This window comes from Sus scrofa, chromosome 4 (assembly GCF_054392235.1).
Source record: "Sus scrofa isolate SSC_HxYL_T2T_F1_AM1 chromosome 4, Sscrofa_HxYL_maternal_Yorkshire_Landrace_v2.0, whole genome shotgun sequence".
NCBI lineage: Eukaryota > Metazoa > Chordata > Mammalia > Artiodactyla > Suidae > Sus > Sus scrofa.
This window is the reverse complement of record NC_139386.1, coordinates 8,177,840-8,204,023: the sequence shown is the minus strand read 5'-3', so window position 1 is coordinate 8,204,023 and position 26,184 is coordinate 8,177,840. Positions and strand designations below refer to the sequence as shown.

Below are 26,184 nucleotides of genomic sequence, written 5' to 3'. Positions count from 1 at the left end.
GCGGACCCCAGATCTCATGACAAGTGTCCTTATAAGAGACACACAGAGGACAGACGCACAAAGAGGAGAGGCCACGTGAGGACCAGCGGGGACTGGAGTGATACGGCCACAAGCCCAGGAGCACCGGGGGCCTCCAGGAGCTGGAAAAGCCCGGGATAGTGTCTCCCCTTGAATCTTGGGAGAAAGTAGAGCCTGCAAACCCCTCGCATACTGATTTCTTTCTTTCTTTCTTTCTTTTTTTTTTTTTTTTTTTTTTGTCTTTTTGTCTTTTGTTGTTGTAGTTGCTATTTCTTGGGCTGCTCCCGCAGCATATGGAGGTTCCCAGGCTAGGGGTTGAATCAGAGCTGTAGCCACCGGCCTACACCATAGCCACAGCAACGCGGGATCCGAGCCGCGTCTGCAACCTACCCCACAGCTCACGGCAACGCCGGATCTTTAACCCACTGAGCAAGGGCAGGGACCGAACCCGCAACCTCATGGTTCCTAGTCGGATTCGTTAACCACTGCACCACGACGGGAACTCCCATACTGATTTCTGACCCGCAGAACTACGAGAGAATATATTACTGTTGCTTTATGTACCAAGTTTATGGCAAGCTGTTACAGCCAAACTGGAAAATGACACCTGAATTGCTTCGCCTCATGCTCAGAACCCCAGGGGAACCTTTCTTAACTCCCCGTTTTACAGATGCGTAATCAGAGGCTCTGAGAATGTCAACAGCGCTTCCAGGACGAAACACTGGCAGGACCTGGGACCGGGTCCAGGACGGCTTGCATCACAGCACAGGCCTGTTTACTCTGTCCTGTTTTTCAAAGCAGGCTCCAAGGAAGCATTTCTTCAGACTCACCAGGAAGCGGTTGTTTAAAAGCAGAATTACAGACCGTCCCAGACACACTGACTCACAACTTGTGAGTTGCAGTCCTGGGAATCTGTACCTTTTTAAAGCTTCCAGGTGAATCCCATGCACAGTTACTTTCGAGAAGGTCCATCAACACCACGCTGCATCTGAGGCTGGTCAGGCGCCCAGAGGCTCAAGAATGAGGAGCCACGGGCTCCCCCAGCGTGGCTCCGCTGCTCGGGTGTCTCCTGGCACCGGTGGGCGTGGGACCTGCTTCTCTGACTTTCCTTCCACGAGTGCTTTGGAGAGCCTCGGTGCCAAGGACAAGTGTAACTTGATGCTTCTTTCCACAGCAGGGCAGCTCACGGCTTCCCAGCCTGGAAGCCGGCTTCCTGCCTGCTGCCAACCCAAACCCAGCACAGCTTCTACAACCCAGCGTGCACACAGCTTTTCCACCAAAGCTGCCCGGGACTGCACACCAGGCTCTTCCTCCTCTGAGCACACGAGAGCCCTGGGGCCCCAAGTGCGCCTCCTCCCTCAGGCTCTGAGCTTCTGGGGTCCACACCCCAGCCCCACCCCTCATGTGACTTTCGCTCATAACTTCTGTGAACCCAAGGTCCTGCCTCAGTCAAAAGGGGATAAATACTATATGCCCAGCACAGGGCCGGCTCTCAGGGGGCAGAGAGGTGACAAGGGTGTCCGGGACGCTGCCACCACCCATGGCAGCGTGGCCAGGAATCCTTGTGTGTGGAGCCCAGGTCCTGGGCACTGGGAGTGAAAGCTGGATGCAGTGTCCCAGCTGGGTCCCCCACGGCAGAGGCAGAGGAAAGGGCAGGTCTCAAAGCTGGGGTCTGGGGCCTCGCCACCCCAAAACAGGAAAGCGGGAACTCACAGAACTCCACAGCCCTGCAGACCTGACAGCCCCCGTGCCAGTCGGTGACTGCAGTGACTTCCACAGACAGAGCTGAGCCCAGGGAACGGCAGGCAGAGAGTCGGACAAGGACGCTTCCACGTGTGGAGCCCCAGAAAGACAAGTGAGTCAACAGAGACAGAGGGACCGCTGTGACTTCTGGACGAGTGTCTGGGTGCTCGCCAGAAGGTGCTGGGCCAGGAGGCAGCCTTCCTACCTTGTTCTGGGCGAGGGGGGCCCGGTGTGCTGCAAACTCATTGCAAAACTGACTCATCGGCACGCTTCAGATTTGTGGGGGTTCCTCTAACTTCTACTTTAATAAATAGCTTTTCAAGGAAGAAGGAGGGCGTGAAGATACTTTTCTGAAAGCGGTGGATGATTATAATAAAGCAGATGGGAGAGAAAGTACTTCTGAGGGAAAAGAAGATCTAAAAAATAGGGAGTTCCCATTGCGGCTCAGCGGTTAATGAACCTGACTGGCATCCGTGAGGACACATGTTCGGTCCCTAGTCTTGCTCAGTGGGTTAAGGATCCGTCGTTGCCATGAACTGTGGTGTAGGTCGCAGATGCTGCTCGGATCCCGCGTGGCTGTGGCTGTGGTGTAGGCCAGTGAGCACAGCTCTGATTAGACCTCCACATACCATGGGTGCAGCCCTAAAAAGATAAATAGACAAAAATATATATTTTAAAAATAAAAAATGAAAAGAAGGAGCATAACCAGCTGTCTCTCTCAGGGACGGCCCGTGGGGCAGGCAGAGGCCTGGTCTGAAGCCGGGAGATGCTCAGATGCTCCAAAGCCAAGAGCCCACAGAGACCCTGCAGGTTCTTTTTTTAGTTTGTTTGTTCTTTATTGTTTGTTTGTTTTTAGGGCCACATGTTTGGCATATGGACACTTCTGGGCTAGGGGTCAAATCGAAGCTGCCAGCCTGTACCACAGCCAGAGCAATGCCAGACCTGAGCCCCATCTACAACCTACACCGCAGCTCACGGCCACACCGGACCCTTAACCCACTGAGCGCAGCCAGGGATCAAACCCACATCCTTATGGATACTAGTCAGCTTCTTAGCCTGCTGAGCCACAATGGGAACTCTCTCATTTGCATTTGGTTCTGAGGGTCTTCAGTGAGCAGACCCCACCTCCCTTGAGGGCAGGAGCCCCAGGATGCTGTGGGGCCTGCGGGGAGCCAGCCCAACCAGGGTTGCGAGGCTGCCTCTGTCTCACGGTTTCCTTTCTGTTTCCTCATATGCACACCCCCCATCAGTTTCATCAAAGAGACCTGACGGCTGGGGAGACTGGGAGATTTTACTAGAGGAGAGGGGACAGAGAAGAACAAGGGACACTGGGTCTCAACTTCAGCCCTGCCGAGGAGGGGAGGCCTGTAGCAGGAGGGGAGGAATCAAGGTGACCGGGCAGGAATCGTGGGCAGTGTCTGTGATGCCCAGCAGAGAGGAATGTTTGCAATGACCACTTGTTCACCTGTCACAGTGGCGCACTGACTCTGTCTCCATCACAACCCTAGGAGGTGGCTATTCACAGCACCCCCATTTTACAGGTAGGAAAACTGAGGCTCAAAGAGACAAAGTGGCTTCCCCCAACCACCCCCCCATAGCTTGTATGTAACAAATCAAGAGTTTGTGACCCCGCCTGACCCCAAAGCCCTTGCTCTTCTCTTCCCACCTTCCCAGGTGAGAAGCAGGGAGCCCTGGGGGCCCCCACCTGCAGCCCAGGCTGGCGCTAAAGGTGGGCCTCTGCCCAAGTCAGTCACAGCTCAAGAAATGAGCCAGCCAGGGGCTGCCCAGTGACTCTCCCAGAGCCGACCGAGCTCTTTAGGCTGGGGCGTGATGGACGGTTACCTTGACCTGCCGACCTCTAGGCAGACCTGGAACTCAGGGTCACCCAACATCGGTGTCTCCTTTCTTGCTTTGGCCCCAGAAACATAGGCAGAGCCGCACCTGCAGCACGGAGTCAGCACAACAGGAGGCCGGAGACAGAAAGGACCAGCCCCACCTCCTCCGCTTTCTGAAGCAGCCGGCTTGGTTTCGAAGTGGCTCTGCCATCCCGGCCGGGGTGTGTGATGTGCCTCCGAGCAGCCCTGGGAACTGGCATCCTGCCGCCAGACTGTGTGGGCTCCGTGCACATTTGTGGGACACAGATCAGGGACAATCAAATAGGCTGTGAGCAGATCCGGGGCCCCTGGCTGTCTGGTTCAGAGTCTCTGGAATCCTCTGAGTATCTGGCTCCAGTCAGGAAGGCCTCACTGTTTGGTGTAGGAATGTCTCTGCTGGCTGCTGTTCTTGAACCCCCTCCACCAGCCCCTCTTTGGAATTTAGTTACAGCTGCTCTGGGAGGTCTGTCGGAGAAACTGCTTAGAGGCTGTGCAGGGAGAATTGCAAACCACTGGATCGGGGTCCCCCGGGCCGGGAGGGGGGATGTGGGAGACCCACGGCCTCACGCTGCCCCCACTGCAGCCTCCCGCTCCTTCCCCACACACGTCCGAGCTGCCTGCTGTGTGCCAGGTCGGGATGCAGGGCCTGGAAATGCCCTGCCCTTGAAACCTCCTGGCACAGAGTCCAAGTAAGAATATTCTTCAGGGGAGTTCCCACAGGGGCTCAGCAGAAATGAATTTGACTAGTATCCATGAAGACATGGGTTTGATCCCTGGCATTGCTCAGTGGGTCAGGGATCCAGTGTTGCTGTGAGCTGTGGTGCAGGTCTCGGAGGCGACTCAGATCTGATGTTGCTGTGGCTGCAGCATAGGCCAGCAGCTGCAGCTCCAATTGGACCCCGGGCCTGGGAACCTCCATATGCCAGTTAATAAAAAACATTAAAAAATAAAGGAACATTCATCAGAGCAAGGGGGTTTATTGAGCATTTACTCTGAGCTCAGATTGTCTAATACGTCCCTCCCCGCATGTCCCTGTGCCAGGGGCAGTTCAAAGTGAGCAGGGTCTCTGTCATCCCTCTTTTAGGGACATGAGCCCCTTCCTGGGAGGTTTTCAGAGCGGAGCTCAGCACAACGTAAGTGCTTTATGTGCAGTTATTAAATTGACAACTGCTCCATATTCTATAGGGATACGTACCTATGCCTGCTCAAAGGATGCGCAGGAATAAGTGGGAGTGAGCAGGTAAATGCTAGGCCCAGAGGGGCTCTGTGCGCCCTTGGCAGTGAGCCCTCTGCCTGCAGCTAGAAATGGACCACAGACAATGGAGATAAGAAATCCTTTGCAGGGGCCCCAGGTCCCATGCCTGGGAGATGCAGTCAGCCACCCAGGCCCACCCACACATTCTTGCTGTCAGCCAGACCCGCCCGACACAGCTCAGCCCCGTCTTTCCTTTACTCCCGAGCTTCCTCTTCCCCCAAATGGATTCCAAAGCCCTACTACGGGCTAAGCCTTCTTCCAGGGACTTGGAGGAGCGGAGTTTGGCCTGAGAGTTGTATGGATCGTCTCCTCCAGGCCTGCCTGCCTGCCTGCTTTCCCTCCCTCCCTTCCTCCATCCTTCCCGCCCCCACCTCATCTGTGTCTGCCTCCTTCCTTCACCGCCCTTCACCTGAAGTCTGTCTCCAACCCGTGCTGTACCCGGCTTCTCCACTCACCAGCGCAGGGCTGCACCTAACTGTCTCCCCCAGGCCTCCTGGCGACCCCACAGGGTAGACGCTAATCTGATCCCATTTCTTCAAGCAAAGAAAACTGAGACACAGAGCGACAGTTGGTTGTCCCAGGCCCACTGATGAATGGCAGAGCCACAGTGGCACTCCAGCTATTTGTCCTCCTAAACCCACTGCCCAGCACGGTCACCAGGTCACCTCACTCCAGAGTTCCTCAGTCATGCAGAATGGCAGCTGCCAGTGGAGACAGGGGAGCCAGCTAAGGCTTCACCAGCAGGCACAAGGACCAGCAACTCCATCACGATTTGGGGTATTTGTTCCAAATGCTCATCGCAGTCAGATTTCCTAAAAGCAGCCCTGGCATCCTCTGGGTTCAGCTTGCTCTCATCATAGAACTTTGAAGGACTTTCGCAGGTCAAGCCGGCTTGGATGGGTTCAGGCTTTGAACAAAAGTTCAAAGACTTTGGTTCCAGCCCCAGCCTGCCACCAATCTAGTGCACATCTTAACATCACCTGGCATCTCTAGGTTCCTGTGCCCCTCCCCCAGGAGGTGTGGAATAATACCATCGACCCTGTGGTCACTGCGACATCTGACACAGCAACACCAGGTCCTTAACCCACTGTGCCACAGAGGAAACTCTGTCCTTGGGTGATTCCTAAAGGACACTTTTCTGCAGGGCTTATCTTATGGGATCCGTTTTAAGAGCATCAAGTAAGTGCTCTTAAATGAGGACTGCTTTTTATGAGGCAGTTTCTATGTAACAAATATTTCTGTGGCCGCTTTACGCAAGCTCCAGAAATTCCTTATATTCATTAGGAGGCACTTGGCTCCAAGGAACAAATTACTCTTAACCCACAGTTTAGGCATAAATCATTGAATTAGTTCATGCAACGGGAAGTATGTGTGTGTGTGTCTTTTTGCCTTTTCTAGGGCCGCTCCCACGGCATATGGAGGTTCCCAGACTAGGGGTCGAATCGGAACTGTAGCCGCCGGCCTACGCCACAGCCACAGCAATGCAGGATCCAAGCTGCGTCTGCGACCTACACCACAGCCACAGCAACACCAGATCCTCAACCAATTGGGCAAGACCAGCGATCGAACCCACAACCTCATGGTTCCTAGTGGGATTCGTTAACCACTGAGCCATGGCGGAAACTCCATGCATGTCTGAAGGCCCAGGTTCAATTGGAGTAACACTTTAGGGTCCAAGGACCCAGGCTCTTGCCCTTCTTCTGCACTACCATCTCATCATGCTGGCTTTTCATTCTCCAGTTTGTGCCTTAAATGCTCAAAATGACTGCTGCTGCTCCAGCCATCAAGGCAAAAAGAGAATGGGTAGAGAAGTCTTTTTTTTTTTTTTTTCTCCTCCCAAGGAATGGAATTCTTTCCAGGCGCTTCCAGCAGATTTCTCATTCTGTCTCATTGTCTGGAATTGGGTGAGAGGCTCATCCCTATGTCAAAGAATGGAAAGGTCATCAAAGTCACCTCTCGTGGGGTCACTCTTACAATCATACGCCCCCTCCAAGCAGCCGTGCAGGCTTCAGCATCCCCTTGTCCATGTTACAGGAAAAGGGAAGAGAAGGAGTAACTGTTATAAAAACCACAGGGGAGTGAGTTCCCGCTTAGGTCCAGAGATGGCAAGTTGCTGGGGTGTAAGGGAAACAGCAAGGAGGCCGCTGAGGCCAAGGCTGGTGCAGGAGAAGACTGGTGGAAAGAGAAGAGGCAGCTGGCCTCGGAGGCCATGCCAGGACTGGGGATTCCGGGCAACGTCAAAGTGTGGGCTTTGGGAGGCTGGAGCCAGGAGAGGGCCACGATCTTAGCTCCATTTGCCAAGGATGGGGCCCTGGTGGCTCTGAGACGTGTGCACAGTAAGGGCAGGAGGCTGTGGCTGAGGGTCCCGTGGGCATGGGGAGGCTGGATGAGGGCAGACCAGACCCCAGAGGAGACCCTTTCATCAGAGGGGCAAACGTCCATCAGGGGGTGAAGGCCAGGCACCCCAAACCTGGCAGTGATAAGAAACGCACCCAGATTCAGGAAGACAGGTCCAGGACCAAAGGGCATCAGGCTAAAAAGCAGGGGAGGGAACTCTTGCAAATCGGAAACCAGAACAATAATTTGTCCAGGAGGTGATGATGGCAACCGGAGCCCCAGCCCTGAGCTCATGTGTGAATTTCTGCCATTTCGAGATCAGAGGACTAAAAGCCGTCCTCATCCTTGTTTGCTGGCAGTCTGGGAGAAATGGCAACTGCAAACCAGAAGTAGGAGAAACCCCCGGGGGACAGGGAGGGAGTTGATTTTCTCTGCTGGGAGCGCTTTCAAAGCCCCCGCCCTTGTAACTGTACCTCCACCTCCGCCTGCACCCTCCCACCCCCTCCCACTCCTCACTCTTGCGAAATGCCCAGGCAGCCTGACCCCAGCTCCTTCTGTGAGAATTTACCCCCGGTGTGAAATCTTAGCCTTGTAACTTTCCCTTTAAGAGCTGTCAGAGCCCGGGGCTGGCCAAGCCTGGGCTGGAGGTGGGGACAGAGGGAAGAAAGAAAAAAGAGAGAGAGAGGCAGGAAAAGTTTTTTTCAGAGGCAAATGCAGGGTTTGTCCTTAACCCTGACGTCAGATCTTGCTTTAATAAAACCCCCCAAGGGCTGCGGGAAGAGGCGTATCTGGCGCCCCTGATGGGACAGGTCAGTCTCGCCCAGCTCCCCTGAGAGGTGGCCGGATCCTCGGGCTGCTCCTTAGATGCCGTTGCCCCTGACTTCCAGGCATGAGGTGGTTCCTGCCCTGGACGCTGGCGGCAGTGACAGCAGCAGCAGCAGCAGCAGCATCAGGCAGCGCCCTGGCCACGGTGAGTCTTGCACAGAGAGGGGACCCAGCTCCCTTCTCCATCAGTCCTGCTGCGGTGGGGGGGGCAGGATGAGAAAGGCTGGAATGTCTCGGGCGGGTGGGGGGGGGCCGGGGGGGCCCACTGAGGGGCGAGGGTGAGCAAACAAAACAAACAGGACTTTCACGCCCTCCTTCCCACCTGAAATGCAGCAGAAAGGGGCTCGCTCGGAGGAGGATCTGAGAGCCAGGGGGCTTTGACGCCACACCTAGATCTGCCCAGACTGGCTGTGTGACCTTGGGCTAGTCACTCACCCTCTCTGAGCAGCATAAAGTGAAGAAGACTGTTGCTAGATTTCTAGAGTCTCTGAGTTGGGAAAACAAGTCCCCATGCGTCGGAGAGGCTACAAGGAAGGGAGATGGAGAGGCCAAAAAAAGCTGGAAGGGGAAGTGCCAGCTTTCAACAAAAGCATTCCCTTGAACAAACAGTGGTTATGATGGTTCTCTAATCCTGACTGCCTCTGCCTTGGGCTGGCACAGCCCTCTACAGTTTGTGAAGCGGGCACATTCAGGTCCTGCTCAGGAAGCCCTCTGTTTCGGGGGACTCTGAGGGTTGTCTCTCCCCCACCTCCATCCCCAGGCTCACGGAGGGGAAGGGAGAAAAGCCTGCACCCCCAAGAAGCCAGGGAGCAAGACACGTGGCAGCACAGAGCCCGCCTGCTGGCTCGGGGCGTGGAGCAGGCACAGGCCGGGCAGGAGGTGGGCAGCTGCGAAGAGCTTCTGGATCCAAGATCCCACAGCCGGGGCCGGGGCCGGCTGCCAGGAGTAAGGCTGAGAGACAGACGGAGGGAGGATGGCAAGAGGCAGATTATCACCACTCCCTGGGACCGACCGCTTTCTTTGGGATCAAAGTGCCCGTTCCTGAATGAGGAAACTGAGGCTTGGGGGGAGGTACCTGCTCGTGGACTCAGAGATGCTGGCTCTGATTCAACCAAATCTGAGGCTGCGAGCCTACGGCCAAGCCCAGGGCGGCTGCTCGCAGGAACTGAGTGATGGATGAACCTCCACGCACTGGGGGGCCAGGGGGTGTGATGAGAGCAGGGGGGGCGCCTGGGCAACGCGCTGTTAAATCCTCCATACTTTGCAGGACTCCCGCCCTTAACAGCAGTTTCCCAAAGAAAGGATGTGAATTCCATTTCACAAGCGAAAGAAATGGAGACAGGGTCTCATAAGAATCGGTGCGAGGGCTCAGACTTAATCTTTCCCTCCAAAACCCACTCTCTCTTCCAGAGCTTTCTGACCAACTGGAGCAACTAGAAGGCCCCAAATCAGGCTTTGTTTCAGGGTTCCGGTGTCTGGGAGGACCAGGGGTGGATGGAGCAGAGGTGAGGGGGTGGAAGAGCGAGGTCTCAGCAAGGAGGAGAAGGGAGGTATGCGGGGGTCCCAGGGCACAGAACCCTCTGTTATGGCCTCAGAGCAACTGGAGCTGGGGAAGAGGGAGTGCAGGTCTGGGGAAGTGGGGGTGCAGGTCCCCAGGCTCGGTCAGGGCACGCGCAGCACAGGAGCTGGGAGTCCGGGCCACCCAGACAGCAGGATGGAGGAAGGGCTTCTGGGAGGAGATCTCTACTGGGCCACCCCGGCCCCAGGCGCCTTCTCTGGGGACACCCACTGCACCCCCACCCCCTTGTCTGATTCAGGAACTGCCAGGACAGAGCCTGAACGCCCCGAGTGAGGGCCGAGAGGCAAATGGCAACCCACGTTTTGCTGTGGCGCCAAATCCCATCCAGGGCCACCCTCCCCAAACACATATGCAAGGGCAACGCGAGTCTGTTGAGGGTCCCGGTGGGGCTTTAATGGAAAAAATGATGATGTGTGTTCACGTGAAAGAAAAAGTGTGTGAGAATTGCCAAGAAAGCTTCCAGGAAGCAGAGTTGTGGGGGAGGACCCGCCCTATCAGATAGTAAACCTTTATCGAAGGGTCCCGCAATTGAAGGAGGAAGAGGCCAGCCCAGGAAGAGATAAATCAGTGTGCTCAGGAATGCAGCCCCAGGATAAAGGTTCGCTACAGGCAGCCCTTGTTTTCGCATCTCATTATGCTTTTCTTTCTTAGACCTGTATTGAATACCGACCAGGTAAAAAGCCTACGTTTGGGAGTGCCGCCAAGCCCCGTACCAAAAGCTATAAATTTATATATTGAAGACCTTCCTCCATTCATCCAAATGACATTTATTAACATTTACTAAGCCTCTCCTAAGTTCTCAGAGCAATACTATTAAGTAAATGTAATCCTCCCCCTTTGCAGATGCAAAAACTGAAGCTCAGAGAGGTTAAGTAACTTGCCCAGGGTCACACAGCTAGCAACCAGTGGAGCAGACATTCAAACCCGGGTCAGCTCTCAGCAATACAGCCCCCGCCCCCCGCCCCCGCCTCCCTGGTCCATGGGCTGTGCCATGAGAAGTCCAGGGTCTGGGCCCCTCCTGAGCTTACAGGCTGGTGAGGTAGGTGATAGACAGGACCGAATGAGAAGGGACAGGAGGGAGAGGCCGGGTGCAGATGTTGTCACCGGCTGGGTCAGCACCAGCAAGTCCCTGAACCACTTGGACTTCCCTGTTGTTTGGGGCTCCCTGTGGGCCATGAACCCAGGACTGCTTGAGAGAAGCCTCTGGGGAGTTATGACCAGGCCCACAAATGCTGTGCTAATAAATTCCTGGGGACACAATAGGTCTCTAGTAGCCAGTGTGCAGCTGAGACCTGCTCCCTGCTCCCGCAGGAACATGTGTGCATGTGCACAGGTGGATAAGCGTGTGTGAGTGTGAGTGTGTGTGTGTGTGTGTGTGTGTGTGAGATCATGGCTTGTCTGGTGTATAAATCCCCATGATGTGTACACAAGCATACGTGTGCATGAGGATGCATGGGCTGGGTGTGAAATGCAAACTCACTCTCAGCTCCTTGTACCAACTGCAGAATAATGTGGCCCCGGATAAGTGGCACGTCCATTTTTAAAGACAACAGGGCCATAAATGATATGCCTTCTTTATACCTCCTGTTCTTAGTGGGGATCTGAACTTGCCTTTCAGACCCCACCCCCACCAGCCCGCTGCTCAGAGCCTCTTCTGGCAACTTGGATGCTCCCCTCCCAGCTCTGGGCCCCTCCTGCCCACGCTTGTCCAGGATGCTGGTGAGAGTGCCCTTGTGAGGACTTGCCTTCTGGAATGGGCACAGAGCAGTGTTTCCCGGGAGACCAGATCCTGACCTCGGGCTGTGGGCGATGCCTCCAGGACATCAGCAGACCCGCCACCCCAGGTTTAAGGAAAGGCCCCTGCCCCAGCCTGCAAGGCAGCCAAACACCAGGAGGCTGTCTTTGTACAAACAGAAACCCTGGAATTCCTCCCAGGAACCTTTGCCATCTCTCTGAGCGGCGGGGAGGGGCTGCCATACATGTTGTAGGTTCCATATGGGACCGGGGAGGCGGGCCAGCCGTGGTCCAGGGTGAGATCCCCGGAGGAGCTGGGAAGGAAGCAAAGCAGGGTGGGAAGGCTCAGGGGAGAACCTTACGATTCAGCGGATGTCTAGGGGCGGGGCTTGGCGTGGAGGATGTCTGGGGGCGGGGCTTCAGGGCACCGTTCATTCATTCAGCACCTCCTATGTCCCAAGAACATGGATGATGATGAGGGCTGACACGGAGCCGGCACTCACTGTGTTCTGGGCACCGCATCCTAAGCACCTACGTACCTCAACTCACCCGAAAACCACACACCTACAAGGCAGGCAATGTGGTTATAGTCCAGACCAGCAGCGTCCGATCAGGAGCCACGGGCTCGTGACCACCTCTGCACCTGAAACTCGAGTCTTCCCAGTTGAGCTGAAAAAGTCAAGTCCACACCGGATTTTGGGACCTTAGTGCGAATACAAGAACTCAGAATTCCCATGATGATTATTCTACTGGTTCCATCTTGAAATCATAATACTTTTCATAAAATGGGGTAAACCACATATATTATGAAAATGAAGTTCGACCTTATGTTTTAGGGTGGCTACTTAGACGATATAAAATTCCATACGAATCTCCCCTTATGTTTTACTAGACAGCATTGGCCTGGAAAGACACAAATGTACCCAGAAAGATTACAATAGGTGGGGAGGGGAAAGCACTGAGCTTCCTAATCCTAGCTCCTCCTCTTCCAAGCTGTGCGCTCTTGGACAAGTAACCCAGCCTCTCTGAGCCAGTTTCTTTCATCCATAAAAAGGCATAATAGGAGAGTTCCCACGAGGTGCAGTGGGTTTAGAATCCAACTAGCAGCATAGGTCGCACCTGTGGCTCAGATTCGGTTCCTGGTCCCAGGCACTTCCGGATGCTGCAGGTGCTGTCATAAATTTTTTTGTAAAAAGGCACAATGTTCGTCCTTGAGTCTCGGATGCTAATCCCCTGGGCAGGAGTAAAGAATGAGAGGGAGACGGAGCACACAAAGTCCGGACACGCCCATGGGAAATAGGAATGGATCTTCCTCATTCTACACCGCAGGGGTGGGGCACCCCAGCTTGAGGGGAAACCCTGGCTGCCGACAAGGGCCAGGTTCCAGCAAGGGAGCAGGCGTTTATAGAGACCCTGGGCTCTGTACCAGCTGGGAAAGAGGAGGGGCAGAGCAATTGGTGGGCTGTGCCGGGCTGAGGACCGAGTCGGTCTTCTGAAGATCTAGACGTTGCCACATCTTGGCCAGCTTCCCAACACATTTAGAAGGAATCAGTGAATGCCTTTGGATTATCATGTAGGAGAAACAAATGCCGATGGTGCTGGTGGCGGTGGTGCTGGTGGCGGCGGTGAAGTTGATGGTGGTGGGGATGGAGCTTATGGTGATAACGGTGATGCTGATTGTGACAGGGATGGTGCTGCTGCTGCTGCTGCTGCTGATGGTGGTGGTGATGACAATGTTACCTGAAGGGGAGACTGTGTCTTCCAACTCCGAGTCAGGGTCCCTTGTCAATGACTGTGGTTTTCATTGTCCACCCCCTTACTTGTTCCATGGATGCTAACAGCCCTGCTATGTGCCCGACCTTTTCCTATTTCTAGAGCTGTGGTCATACATAGCCCATCAGCTCCATCCTAACTGTCAAGGGTGCCTCACATGTTGGAGACACTGGATTTTTTTCGGGGGGGGGGTCTTTTGTCATTTTTAGGGCTGTACCCGCGGCATAAAGAGTTTCCCAGGCTAGGGGTCGAATCAGAGCGGTAGCTGACGGCCTATGCCACAGCCACAGCAATGCCAGATCCTTAATCCACTGAGCTAGGCCAGGGATGGAACCTGAAACCTCATGGTTCCTAGTCAGATTTGTTTCCGCTGCACCACGACAGGAACTCCAGACACTAGATTTTTGACACTAGCGTGGAGGAGTGTGTTGAAAATCCGAGCAAGAAGCTCAGAGGGCTGCAGAAGAAACATCCCAATTTTGGGACTCTGAGCCTGAATTCCTGGGGAGACCCCCCCAACCCCAAGCACCGGTACTTTAACTAGCGCCTTGATTTTCAAAACCATTGAGTTAGGGAGACTGGTCTCTCCTCCAGCCTTGATACCCTGATAATGTGTCAGCTCCCCTCCTCCCCCATCGGCTCCCGTAACAGGAGGGGGAGGGGAGACAGAATTGGCGAAGGAACCGGGCCCCTCGAATGTGAGTGATGGACATTCCAGGGGATGTGAGGGACTCTGTGCCTGCTCATCCCCTCCCCTTGATCTGGAGGCAAGTCCAGGCCTGGGGCAGGGACTGGGGGTCTGCTCACCTTGGTGGGGGGGGGGCGGGGGAGGGAGAGGGAATGAGAGCCCAGGCTCCAAGGAGAGGAAGGGAGGGCCACCCCATCGCCTCCTGGAATCCTGCCCTGAGCTTGCCTGCCCCCAGCTGGATGCGGGAGGAGGAAGGGGGTCTAAGGGTTAGGAAGATTCTGAGACTAGTCATTGCTGTGGCTTTAGACAAGCCGCTCGCCTTCCTCGCTGTGCTCATTTGCGAATCCTGAAAACGAGGAGGTTGGATGGGTCCCCAGACTTGCTTCCAGCTGGAGCCACATATGGGTCCTAGGGGCCATGTCCCCACCACGCACGCAGTCCCTGGGCAGGCCAGCGCAGGGCTCCACTGCAAAAGGGACCTGAAAGCCCCTCTCCTAGAGCCCTAGTGACAGAGGCAGGAGGCAGCGTGGGCAGTAAGTGTGAGTCGAGGAGCTTGGAGTCAGCAAGGAGCTTATCCCTCGGGGTGCTTCGCAGGGGGGTGGCGGGGGGCGGGGAGCTTCTGGGTTCTTCTGAGTGTTCCCGGATGGCAGAAGCTGGTGGTCAGGTGCTGCGTGGACTGGGGGCTGCAGGCGTCTGTCTGTCTTCCTGCTGCTGCCCTTGGGGTTCAGATCTGCCCCTCCCACCCACCCCCACACACCCCCCAGTCAGCTTTCTCAGCAGCTGTTTCTGACCTTGTGCTCAAAGCAGCCGTGTCCTGACACTTGCAGGCATCACGTCTTAAAGGATTGAAAGCGCTGTGCGTGGAGGACCACAAGGTCTCGCACGTGTCTCTCTGAGTGTCACAGGGAGCCCTGTGTGGCAGGAGCCTGCGTCACCCCCACTGTACAGGGCTGGAAACTGTGGCACACAGCTACTGGCCCCCCTGCCATCCACGCTTCAAGATCACCCCCGAGCTCCCCAGGCAGGGCTGGCGAGGCCGTCCCCAGGGGGTCCCGTGTGCCAGCCCCTTGTCTGGGTTCCTGCCCTCGTCGGGGACCCTCCCAGGAGGCAACGGAGGTGCGGTCAAGCTCTGGGCCACAGAGGGAGGGGGGCCTTATCTGAGGCCCGGCTCAGTGAGCCCAGGGTCCGAGCTGGACTGCACCAGAGGGACCGCCTCACCCCGACCTGCTCTGTCCCGGCCGCAAGCGGCTCGTCCAGCGGGGGCTGGAGCCCAGGGCCTCACACCTCCAAGACCTGAGGGTGGCTCCCTCTGTTCTACCGGATGGCTGCCCCCTCCTCCCTCGGACGCAGAACAGGCCTGAGCTCCACAGAAGCAAGTCCTTCCTCCCGCGTCTGTACTGGCTGTTGCTCCAGGGCCAGTCCCCATCCTGGGCAGCCCATGGCCATGGCCAAGGCCAGGCCTGGGACGTGAAAGGCTCCCTGTTCCTTTTAGGGGATTGAGAGAACTAGAAATTGGACAAGAACAGGGTCCCTTGGAGGTCACTGGAATACGAGACCCAGACTCAGAACTGAGAGTGTCATTGGTTTGCTGTGTCTCGTAACTTCTCTGAGCCTCAGTTTCCCCATCTGTCAAATGGAGACCAACGCCCTCACAGCATTGTTCCGATCATCATCTGGTACAATGGGGTGGCTGGAAAAGACCCCCATCTGGCCCAGAAGGCACACATGTCCCAGGCATGGCCCTCAGGTCCTGTGGCCATGGTCCCTGCCTACCATCTCCCTGTCCTTTAAGCCCCGGCAACAGTGGTCACAGGTCATTCCTGCATCATGCCGTCTCAGGCTGTTCCTCGGCAGCGTGGACCTTCTCTCTGCCTTTCTGGTCCATTCTCACTCATCCTTTAAGAAGTAGAGCAAATGCCTCCTCCTCCAGGAAGCCCTCCCAGCTCCCACAGCCCCCCTTCCCTTCTCATCTTGTTCCCCTAGCCCCCTCCTACACTCTGCTGAGACACCCCGCAGAGTGGCCCTTGGGTGTGATGCCTTAAGAATCTGATAGGTTCAGCTCCCAACGCTGCCATTTACAAGTGGCCTTGGCCAAATGGTCTGCACTTTCTGCGGCTCAATTTACTCATCTGCAAATTACTCATCTGCAGACTGAGGGCGACGATCATGAAAGCAGCCTGCCTCTTATCACAAGGATCAGATGACTTAGAGTGGAAACTAATAAAAGAGGCGTAGAAGACAAGAGGTAGACCTCACTGTGATCTTGATTCAAAGAAATCACGATTTTTTTTTTTTTAAGCTTTGAGATCATCAGTGAACTTTGAATAGGAACTCAGGAGTAGCCACAGGAAAAATTGCAAAAGTGTAACCAATTTTACCGGTGTGGAAAAAAAAATTTTTTTTTAATTCTCCACGCTTGAGAGACACTTTCTGGAGCATTTCAGGCAAAATCACATGATATCAGATTTGCTTTGAAATCCTCAAGATTAAAACGTGTACATGTAGGTGGAAATAAGATTGACAGCAGGTTGATAATTATTGAAGTCCAGGGGGATAGGTATGTGATATTATTCTCTCAAAGGTGTGACTATTTGAAGACATTTCTAAAAAGAATGAACACATTTTTAATTTGATCAAATACAGCCCTGATAGAAATGCCTACCACTCAGAGTTCCCTTCGTGGCTCAGTGGTTAACGAATCCGACTAGGAACCATGAGGTTGTGGGTTCGATCCCTGGCCTTGCTAAGTGGGTTAAGGATCCGGCGTTGCCGTGAGCTGTGGTATAGGTCGCAGACATGGCTTGGATCCCGAGTTGCTGTGGCTGTGGCATAGACTGGTGACTACAGCTCTGATTCGACCCCTAGCCTGGGAACCTCCATATGCCGCAGGAGCGGCCCAAGAAAATGGCAAAAAAGACAAAAAAAAAAAAAAAAAAGAAAAGAAAAGGAAGAAATGCCTGCCCCTTGTGAGCGCTCTGTAAGCGTTAGTTCTTATTAACAGCACTGTCACTCTCTAACCTACATTAGTGATCTCCTTTCCTAGAAAAGACCAGAGAGTAAATATGGCAAGCTTTGTGGATTCTCGGCTCTCCGTGGAATACCCTTCTTGTTTTTTGCTGTTTTTTACAACCTTTTAAAAGCTTAGAAGCCATTCTTATTCCTTACAAAAAATGGGGGGGAGGGCGGGACGTGCCCCTGGGCTGGTTTCTGGTCTTTGCTCTATTCTGTGGTTGTCTTTTTTTATCCTCCTGTCTCCTGCGGAGGCTGAATGCTCCCTGAGGCTTTGTACTGGGGACCGTCACAGATGCTTCATGTGCTTGTGATGAACCAACGAATGCAGGAGGGCTCAGGATTTGGAAAGAAATCCCGCTTCCCGCCCCTTCTACTTCCTCTATGTCAGCTTTCCCAGTCAGAAGCCCACAAGGCAGTATGTTTATAAAACCAACTAGCAGGAGTTCCCATTGTGGCTTAGCGGGTTATGAACCCGACGAGTGTCCATAAGGATGTGGGTTCAATCAATGGCCTCATTCAGTGGGTTAAGGAGCCAGTGTTGCCGGAAGCTTCAGCATAGGTCGAAAATGCAGCTTGGATCCTGCATTGCGGTGGCTGTGGTGTAGGCCAGTAGCTGCAGCTCAAATCTGACCCATAGCCTGGGAACTTCCATGTACTATGGGTGTGCCCCTAAAAAAGCAAAAAAAACAAAAAACAAAAACAAAAACAAAACAAAAAAACCAAAACAAAACATTTAGCAGAACCAGCACTGGGTCAGCTGCCTGGCCTTGAGGTGCCTGGAGGCCCTGCCATCCAAGCCAGAGTGGGCATCCTCCCAACACTCAGGCCAGGTGACGGGGGTTGGGGGTTGGAGCTAGGAGCTTTCCAAGACGGGGTCGGGTCGTCCCCATTGGGCCCCAAGTACAGCATCCCAGGGACACACTCCTCAGAGGAGGTGCTCAGAAATGTGTCCCCCGCCTCACACGGTGGCGGTGGCATCCTGTTAGTTACACCAGGAATGTAAGCACCACGCACTGCAGAGGGCAGGCCACCGGGCATCCCCAGCTCCTGGCCCAGGCCTGGGTCTGCGTTCTCTCGCTGCCCCCGGGGCCTTTCTTTACAGCAAAGGAGGGAACAGAAACTCCTTCCAGGTAGGGCAGCCCTTTCCTAAACACCCCCGCGCCCCCAAGTCCCGCACCCCCCTGGCTGGCTCAGGCTATTTCTGTCTCAACCCTGCCCCCTGGTGGAGCATCTGGGTGTGGCTACCCAGACGTGGGCAAACCTAGCCCTGGGACCATTTTTTTCTGTTCATGGGGTGCTTGCCCAGGGCCTGCCAGGCGCAGTGCTGGGCACCCAGGAGTCGAGAAAGGGCAACCTGTCCCTGACAAGCCCACGAGGCTCCTGTCTCCTCCTCCAGGGGCCCTTGGCAGCTTGGGCTCCACTCCATTACAATTCTCACCACCCTTCCTCATGTGGAGGACAGGGCTGGGGGCTCTCTGGGGTCTCCTTTATAAGACACTAATCCCATCCATGAAGCTCCATCCTCAGAACCTAATCACCCCCAAAGGCCCCCCATCATCTTTAAAGGTTAGGATGTCAACATATGAATTTGGGGGAACACAAATTTCAGTCCCTGGCAGACACGCTCAGGGGGTCTTTGTCATGGGGAGCAGCTCTTTTTCGATTTTTTGCTCTTTCTTCAGTCTTTCTCACAACACATTCAGAGCAAAGGACATCCTTTTCAATTAACCGCAGGGGGCCTGCTTACCGAGCCACGTGTCACCCCATGAAATCACAGAATGACATACATTCTGCAGGTCAGCCTGGACCATTTCGTGGAAGGCTGTACACAGTACTGGTGAGTTAGGCTTGTAAGTGCTGTTCAAGAAAATTACGCATTAAGAAAGAAAGATGGGAGTTCCCGTTGTGGCTCAGCAGTAAAGAAGCTGAGTATGATCCATGAGGACGCAGGTTCGATCCCTGGCCTTGCTCAGTGGGTTAAAGATCCAGCGCTGCCATGAGCTGGGGTTTAGGTTGCAGATGCAGGTCGGATCCTGCGTGGCTGTGGCTGTGGTGTAGGCCAATGGCTACAGCTCTGATTTAACCCCTAGCCTGGGAACTTCCATATGCTGCAGGTGTGGTCCCAAAAAGCACAAAAGAAAAAAGAAAGGAAGATGGCCTAGAATGCCCTCACCTGCCCTCCCCTGACCCAGTTCTCTAAGACACGATTCCCATTCAACCCCCAGGAGTGCAGGTCAAAATACAGATTCTGGGCACAGCATAAAAGAGCTGCCGCTGAATAGTCCAAGTGGGCTCCAGGCATTTGTATTTTAACAAGGTCCTTTGGCCAATGGTTCTCAACCTCGGCTGCATTCAGAACCACGTGGATAAACCCAGCGCCCAGCCACCGGCCCAGACCACTTGGGTCAGGCTGTCTGGGGACAGGGGCTGGGCAGTAGCATTTATTAAAGCTTCTGGAGGTTTCTAACATGCAGCAAAGTTTGGGAGCCACCGCGGGAAGTGACTGAGGTGCCACCTGGGGTTCACTGAGGAGCGAGGAGGCAGGTGATTGGTGAGGCCCAGGAGCTGAGGGGCTGAGGGGGCAGAACTGGGCAACAGCCTGAGCCCTGGGCACCCCCGGAAGCATCAGGGCGAGACCCCCACTCCCTGTCTTCCCCCCATAGTCACAGCAGTGTCTGCGGGGAGTCTACATCCAAAGCCGCCTCTTTTTCTCTTTTCTTTGTTTCTTTTTACAGCCACACCATAGTATATGCAGGGTCCCAGGCTAGGGGTCAAATCAGAGCTGCAGCTGCTGGGCTACACCACAGCCACAGCAACGCGGGATCCAAGCCGAGTTTCCGACCTACACCACGGCTCACGGCAACACCGATCCTTGACCCCCTGAGGCCAGGGATCGAACCCGCATCCTCATGGAGACTAGTCAGGTTCCTAACCCACTGAGCCACAACCAAAGAGAACTCCATAAGAGACTTTTATGGGAACAACCACAATTTGGAAGTGACCAAGGCTGGATGCTCGAGGGCCTTCCCCAGACAACATTCTCCTGTCTCCTTTCCTCCCCTTTCTTCACCCTTAGCCTCTGCTGTTAGAAAAAATGATGCAGGCGCCATAGGGCAGGGAGTTTGTCATGGTCCAAGTATCCAGACCAAGGGCAGGCGGACCTGCCACCACGCCGTCTTGCGCATTCACGGTGCCTGATATAAAGAGTGTGTGTGTGTGTGTGTGCCCGCGCAATCACTTCCCCTGGGGTGTGGATGCAGGACAAAGCAGTCGGGATTGAGAGGGTGGTGCACCAACCCCAGGAGGCCCTGGGATCCAAAGGGCCTCCCAAGGCCACAGCTCTCATCAAGGATCTTCTCTCCACCCGGGGCTGGGAGGTTTCCAACCACTAGATGGCGCCAACATCAAGGGCTTGGTTCAGAGGACCCAGAGCCTGTCCTTCCACTGCCCTGTGGGTACCATCTCCTGCTTCCGCAGGGCAAGGGGCCCCTCTCCTGAGCTTCCTTTGAGGAGCTGTGTGCCCTGGGGCTCCCTGCATGCCCTTGGAAAGGAGATTTCCTTCTGGGGAGCTTGAACTTGCTAATGGTCAGGAAGCTTACCCAAGGCCACCCACAGAGAATCCATAGCTGTCCTGGGTTCCCTGCTATTTTCTTGACAATCAAACTTAATCAGAGGAGTTCCTGCTGTGGTGCAGCAGTAATAAACCTGACTAGTAACCATGAGGACACGGATTCGACCCCTGGCCTTGCTCAGTGGGTTAAGGATCTGGCGTTGCCATGAGCTGTGGTGTAGGTGGCAGACATGGCTTGTATCTGGCGTTGCTGTGGCTGTGGGGCAGGCCAGCAGCTGCAGCTCCAATTCGACCCCTAACCTGGAAACTTCCACATGCTGTGGGTGCGGCCCTAAAAAAAGAAGTCTTAACCAGGGTGGAGAGGAGAGTTCCCGGAGGGTGGGTCTTGACTGTCTAAGAGACACCCAGGCCCCTTAGAGTGAAAAATGCCCCATCCATCCATTCCACCAGGCGACACTTACAAAACCCTGCCCTGTGCCATGGGCTGTGTTTCAGGCCCACAGAGAGAAGGAAGGCACAGACCCCACTTTTATAAGCTCACATTCTAGTGGGGAAGGTAGCACCCCTAACATAGCCTGGGAAAGGCAAGGTGGGCTTCCTGGAGGAGAGGGCTTTTTGATATCCTCTCCCAAAAGTAGGTCCTGAGGGACCATCATAGATAGTCCCAGGATTCCTAAAGCTCTGGGCCACCACTGTCACAGACTGACGAGGAAAAACCTCATGGAGTCAGAGAGAGGAGGGTTCGTGTGTGTGTGTGTGTGTGTGTTTGGTTGGTTCATTGATTTGGGGCTTTGGGAGTTTGTTGTGTCATGTTGTATTTTTCGAGGAAAAGCAAACAAGGGCAGGCAAACTAAATGCTTCCCAGATGAACACAGAGCAGCCCCGCCAAGCTCCAGAGCAATCGGCTCCCATCCCACAAACCTGTCTGAAACCAAGCCTCGCGGTAACAAAGCCTCAAATCTAGGTTTGCATTTTTGACTTCCAAAGGCGCTTTATTTGCCAAATCAATATTTACTGAACTTACGATGTGCCAAGCCCAGAACCAAGAGCCCAACTAATCCAGCAATTCAACCTGGACCACCTCTCCCGGCCTCTGGTCCTCACAGCCCAGCATGCAAGCATGCACCCCACTCCCAGCAGCAGAGAGCTTCCTGTTCTGGTGCTCAGAGAGCTACTGGCTGCTCTCCCCCCAACCCCTGCCAGATGCTCAGCAGTCTGTTCGTAGCTCATATCGTAATAACTCAACTCTGAGGTCTGCCTCTCCTATAAGCTGTGGCCTCACAAGCACAGGAAGTTTTAAACTCCATCTTCAAATGCCTAAAACTTAAGAGAAGAGCGACCATGAGCCAACACAGCAAACGTTTGTTGAGTGACTAAAAGAGCCCAGAGCAGGCAGAGGTAAAGAGTGCAGAAAGGAAAGATCAGAGAGTCATTTGCATCAGGGCCCCAATGTGGGACATGTCATCCTGGTCCTGTCCCTCTGCCTCTTTGGGTCTGGACTTCCTCCTCGGGAAAAGGGAGAAGAATCTGCATAGCTCAGCATGTGTTGTTCAGAGAATGAGGTGCCGGTCTATCACTTCCACAGAGAAGGGCTCCTCTGGTTCAAGATAGAGGAGACAGCCTGTGTGACCCCCCACATAAGCCCTGGCCCCCACCTCTGCCAACCAGCAGGGACCACCAGCCTCGGGGAGGGAAAATGCCTGGGAGCACAGCCCGACCCCTCCCTCTGCAGGCAGTTCCCTTCCTCCCTGTAAAGAGGGAGGGGCCAGGATGGCGGTCTGGGGAGGCAGCAGAGGGGGCAGGCAGGTGAGTGGATCCCTGACACTCAGGCAGCTTGAAGGTCCTGACCCTGGTCCCCACCCCAGGGAGCCTCCTGTTCTACCTGCCTGATCTTCGGCACAGGGACGGCTCATCTCATTGCCCTTCCCCCATTGGCCTGTTGTCCTGTCCGTCACATTTGCCAGTATGAAGATGAGCCTATGGGCAGGGGGATGGGAATGGGGCCCTGGGGAGAAGGGCAGGTGGGGGAGTGGAGCGGGCAGCCCTCACCCTTATCACAAAAGAAAAGGACCCCTGGCTGCTGGGCTTTCACTGGCAGCTGGACCATCGCTCCCCTCGCCTCGGGGGCAGGGCGAGCCAGCTTCAGGTGCCTTGAGGCTGGACACCTGTGACCGACCGGCTGGACCCCACTGCAGCCCTTTCCCTTGGCTTAGAGGGGAGAATAATAATAATAATAATAATAATAATAATAGGATAATAGGTCAGCTGGCTGAAATCTCCTTTTAAATGAGTCAAGTGGCTCTTAAGGACCCTTAGTGGAATAGAGAGGATGGATCTTTAGGACGGAGAGAAGGATGATGGGGTGAAGGGTGATGGGGTCTGGGACGCGCCTCGCGGCGTTTTGGGGAGGGTGAGAATAACACACCACTAGGTATAAAAGAGATGGTTAACCAGAGTCTATTGTACAGCACAGGCACATCTACTCATTCGTTGGCAGTAACTTGCATGGGGAAAAAGAATGGATGTATTTCTATGTAGGACTGATTCTCTCTGCTGTGCACCTGAAACGAATACAACTCTCTAAGTCAATTCTACTCCAATAAAATTAAATGTTTTTTAAAAAGAAGAAAGTTCCCATCACAGCATAGCAGGAACAGCGGCGTCTCTGCAGCTTCAGGACGCAGGTTTGATCCCCGGCCCAGCAGAGTGGGTTCAAAAATCTGGCGTTGCCACAGCTGCGACATAGGTTGCAACTGTGGCTCAGATCTGATCCCTGGCTTGGGGACGCCACATGCTGCAGGGCGGCCAAAACAGAGAAAAAGAGGAAGAAGGTGTTTACGTAAAGCCTCAGCTCCCTCGACTATAAAACAAGGTGCCTCACGGACCTTCCTGGTTTCGAGGTGATGGGCAAGAAAGGAAAACATGCGAGGGATTCAGAGAATTTCCCCCCTCTCCCCACCTACCAGCAGGGGATTTAGACACTGGCTTAAGATCTCTGAGCTCCTGGCTCCTCTGTCCTTTCTGTTTCATTTGGGAGAAAGAAGATGCCTGGCCATCAAAAGCCCTGGAGGAAAAGAGAATTTGGTGTAAACCTTTGAGCGCCGTGAAAACTGGACGGTGATGGCAGGTCTGGGGCTTTGACACCCCGGCCTGGCAGCCCCCTTTATGTCTGCCCTTCGCCCTCCCCCACAGGCCTTCTCTCCAGCCCCCACGGCCATGGCCTTCACCCCGGCACCTCTGGAGGACACTTCTGCACGCCCCCAGTTCTGCAAGTGGCCATGCGAGTGCCCGCCGTCCCCACCCCGCTGCCCGCTGGGGGTCAGCCTCATCACTGACGGCTGCGAATGCTGTAAGATGTGCGCTCAGCAGCTCGGGGACAACTGCACTGAGGCCGCCACCTGTGACCCCCACCGGGGCCTCTACTGCGACTATAGTGGGGACCGCCCGAGGTACGCAGTAGGAGTGTGTGCACGTAAGTGACACCCCCCCACCTTCCAGCCAGCACCCAGCACCCCCAGCTCTGCCCCCCCCATTCCCCCTCCTCTGGCCGGCTCCAGTTCTGCAGGAGGCATCCCCCAGTTCAGTCCCTGATTAGGGACCAGAGGCTGCACCCCATTTCCTGCGTTCCTCTTGCATACAGATCCTGACTCCCTTCCCTCTTCTCCATCCTGGAGGCATATCCATGGCTGACTCCAGGGGAGAAGGAGCCCCCAGCAAAGACCTAAGCCTGGTTTGGTTCTCTTAGGGGTAGGACTTTTTGCAGGATGCCTGTGACCTTCCAGGGGCACCAGCACCCTGTGGAGATTCAGATATTTTAGTATTGTTGTAAATTAAAATAATACGGTTTAAAAATATCTAGTAGGGAGTTCCCGTTGTGGCTCAGTGGTTAAGAAATCTGACCAGGAACCATGAGGTTGCAGATTCGACCCCTGGCCTTGCTCAGTGGGTTAATGATCCGCTGTTGCCATGAGCTGTGGTGTAGGTCACAGACGTGGCTCGGATCTGGCATTGCTATGGCTCTGGCGTAGGACAGCAGCTACAGCTCCGATTAGACCCCTAGCCTGGGAACCTCCATATGCCGCAGGAGAGGCCCTAGAAAAGGCAAAAAGACAAAAAGACAAAAAAAAAAAGAAAAAAAGGACCCAAATAAATAAATAAATAAATTAAATAATTAAAAACATCTAGTAGCCTTGAAAGAATAAAATCCAGCAGCCTGTATCCACCATGTCCTACCACCACCCCATTCCTCTAGTGACTGCCGTCACTTCTTTTTAGCCCTATTCAGTACATGTCTTCCGATATATGTCGACTGACGGAAAATATCAATTGTGGATAATTTAGTAATGACTCTATAGGATAGCTGATGACTTAGCACCTTAATACCACCTGTACCTCCTCCATCTTCCAATATCAGAACCATATTTTTGGTTGTAAACCACAACTTAACCACAATTTACAATATTATGACTATGTAAGTTTCACTGCAGCATGAGATAGTATATGCGTTTGAATTTCCTTTATTATCAAGTCTTTTGTTTTTCCTGGGGTTTCTATTTGCTTTCGCTTTTGCTTTCTCCATGGTCTTTATAGGAGCCCACACTGCATGAGAGTTTTTGTTGTTGTCTGTTTGCTCTTCAAGGGAAATCTTTGTTGTTCCCAGAGCTCTCCTTTCTGGGACTTTCTGGTCTCTTGTTACTACCTGGACTGGGATTTGCTTCGCTTGAATCATGTAGGCATTTATTCAAGATACATGACCCAGCTTGATGAAGAGAGGTAACTAGGCATCAGACGCAGTAGCCTAACTTCTGAAAAGTTACACAAAGCCTCATAAACCCAAGAATGCCTTTCCTCCCTTGATGCTGACTCAAGCTTTCCCCATAACCTCCTTGCCTATTCTCGCACAGCAGCCTCTCATCCTCAGCGGGCCCATTACATTTCCTGAAGTGGGGTGTTGACAAGTGCTTTCTTATGTGCACTTTCTGCTCTTTTGACATCCGCTCATGCTGCCGCTTTCATCCTAAGTCGTCTGTCTTTGGCTTTCCATGTAACCACCTTTGAGGCTCCCATCTTTCCATTTTTCCCTCTTTTACTAAGACTCGTTATTAGCCCCACAAAACACTGTGTTCAGAGAGAACCTGTAGCACCATCTGCACAGAAACATTTGACACAATTAAAACTATTTTCCCTGGAATTCCTCTTGTGGCTCAACAGAAACGAATCCAGTGAGCATCAGTGAGGACGCAGGTTCCATCCCTGGCCTCACTCAGTGGGTTAAGGATCTGGCTTTGCTGTAAGCTGTGGTGTAGGTTCAGATGTGGCTTGAATCTGGTGTTGCTGTGGCTGTGGAGTAGGCTGGCAGGTGCAGCTCCGATTTGACACCTAGCCTGGGAACCTCCATATGCCGCAGGTGAGGTCCTAAAAAAAAAAAAAAAAAAAGACCAAAAAAAGAAAAAGCAAAACAAAACACTATTGTTCTTGAGGAGCTCTCTTATGGCACCGCAGGTTAAGGGTCCAGTGTTGTCACTGCAGTGGCTCCAGTCACTGCTGTGCCACAGGTTCGATCCCTCGCCCAGGAACTTCCATATGCCATGGGCGTGGCCAAAAAAACAAAAACAAAAAAACCTGTTATTCCCGAGTCCTACTCTAGACTTACTGATTCAAATCCCTTGGCAGTGCGGATGGGAATCTACGCCATTAACCAGCTCCTTGGGTGAGTCTCATGCTCAGATTTGAGAGTGACGGCTAATACACACAGTCACCCATATACCTCTCCCC

The 26,184-nt window shown here is 54.0% G+C and overlaps 1 protein-coding gene across 3 annotated transcripts in view; it reads left to right on the top strand.

The window, feature by feature from the left end:
• Nucleotides 1-8,008: 8,008 nt before the first annotated feature.
• The window catches only part of CCN4 (cellular communication network factor 4), a 31,750-nt gene continuing 13,574 nt past the window's right edge, over nucleotides 8,009-26,184 (top strand). The window contains exons 1-3 of one of the 3 annotated variants that reach the window (XM_005662842.4): nucleotides 8,009-8,036; nucleotides 8,115-8,197; nucleotides 23,602-23,881. In XM_005662842.4, coding sequence (XP_005662899.2) covers nucleotides 8,117-8,197; nucleotides 23,602-23,881 — 361 coding nt within the window. In that variant the 5' untranslated portion in view covers nucleotides 8,009-8,036; nucleotides 8,115-8,116. Of the gene's footprint in view, nucleotides 8,198-20,630; nucleotides 20,647-23,601; nucleotides 23,882-26,184 lie in introns of all 3 variants that reach the window. The other 2 variants (XM_085021618.1, XM_021088876.2) reach the window with 2 other exon arrangements.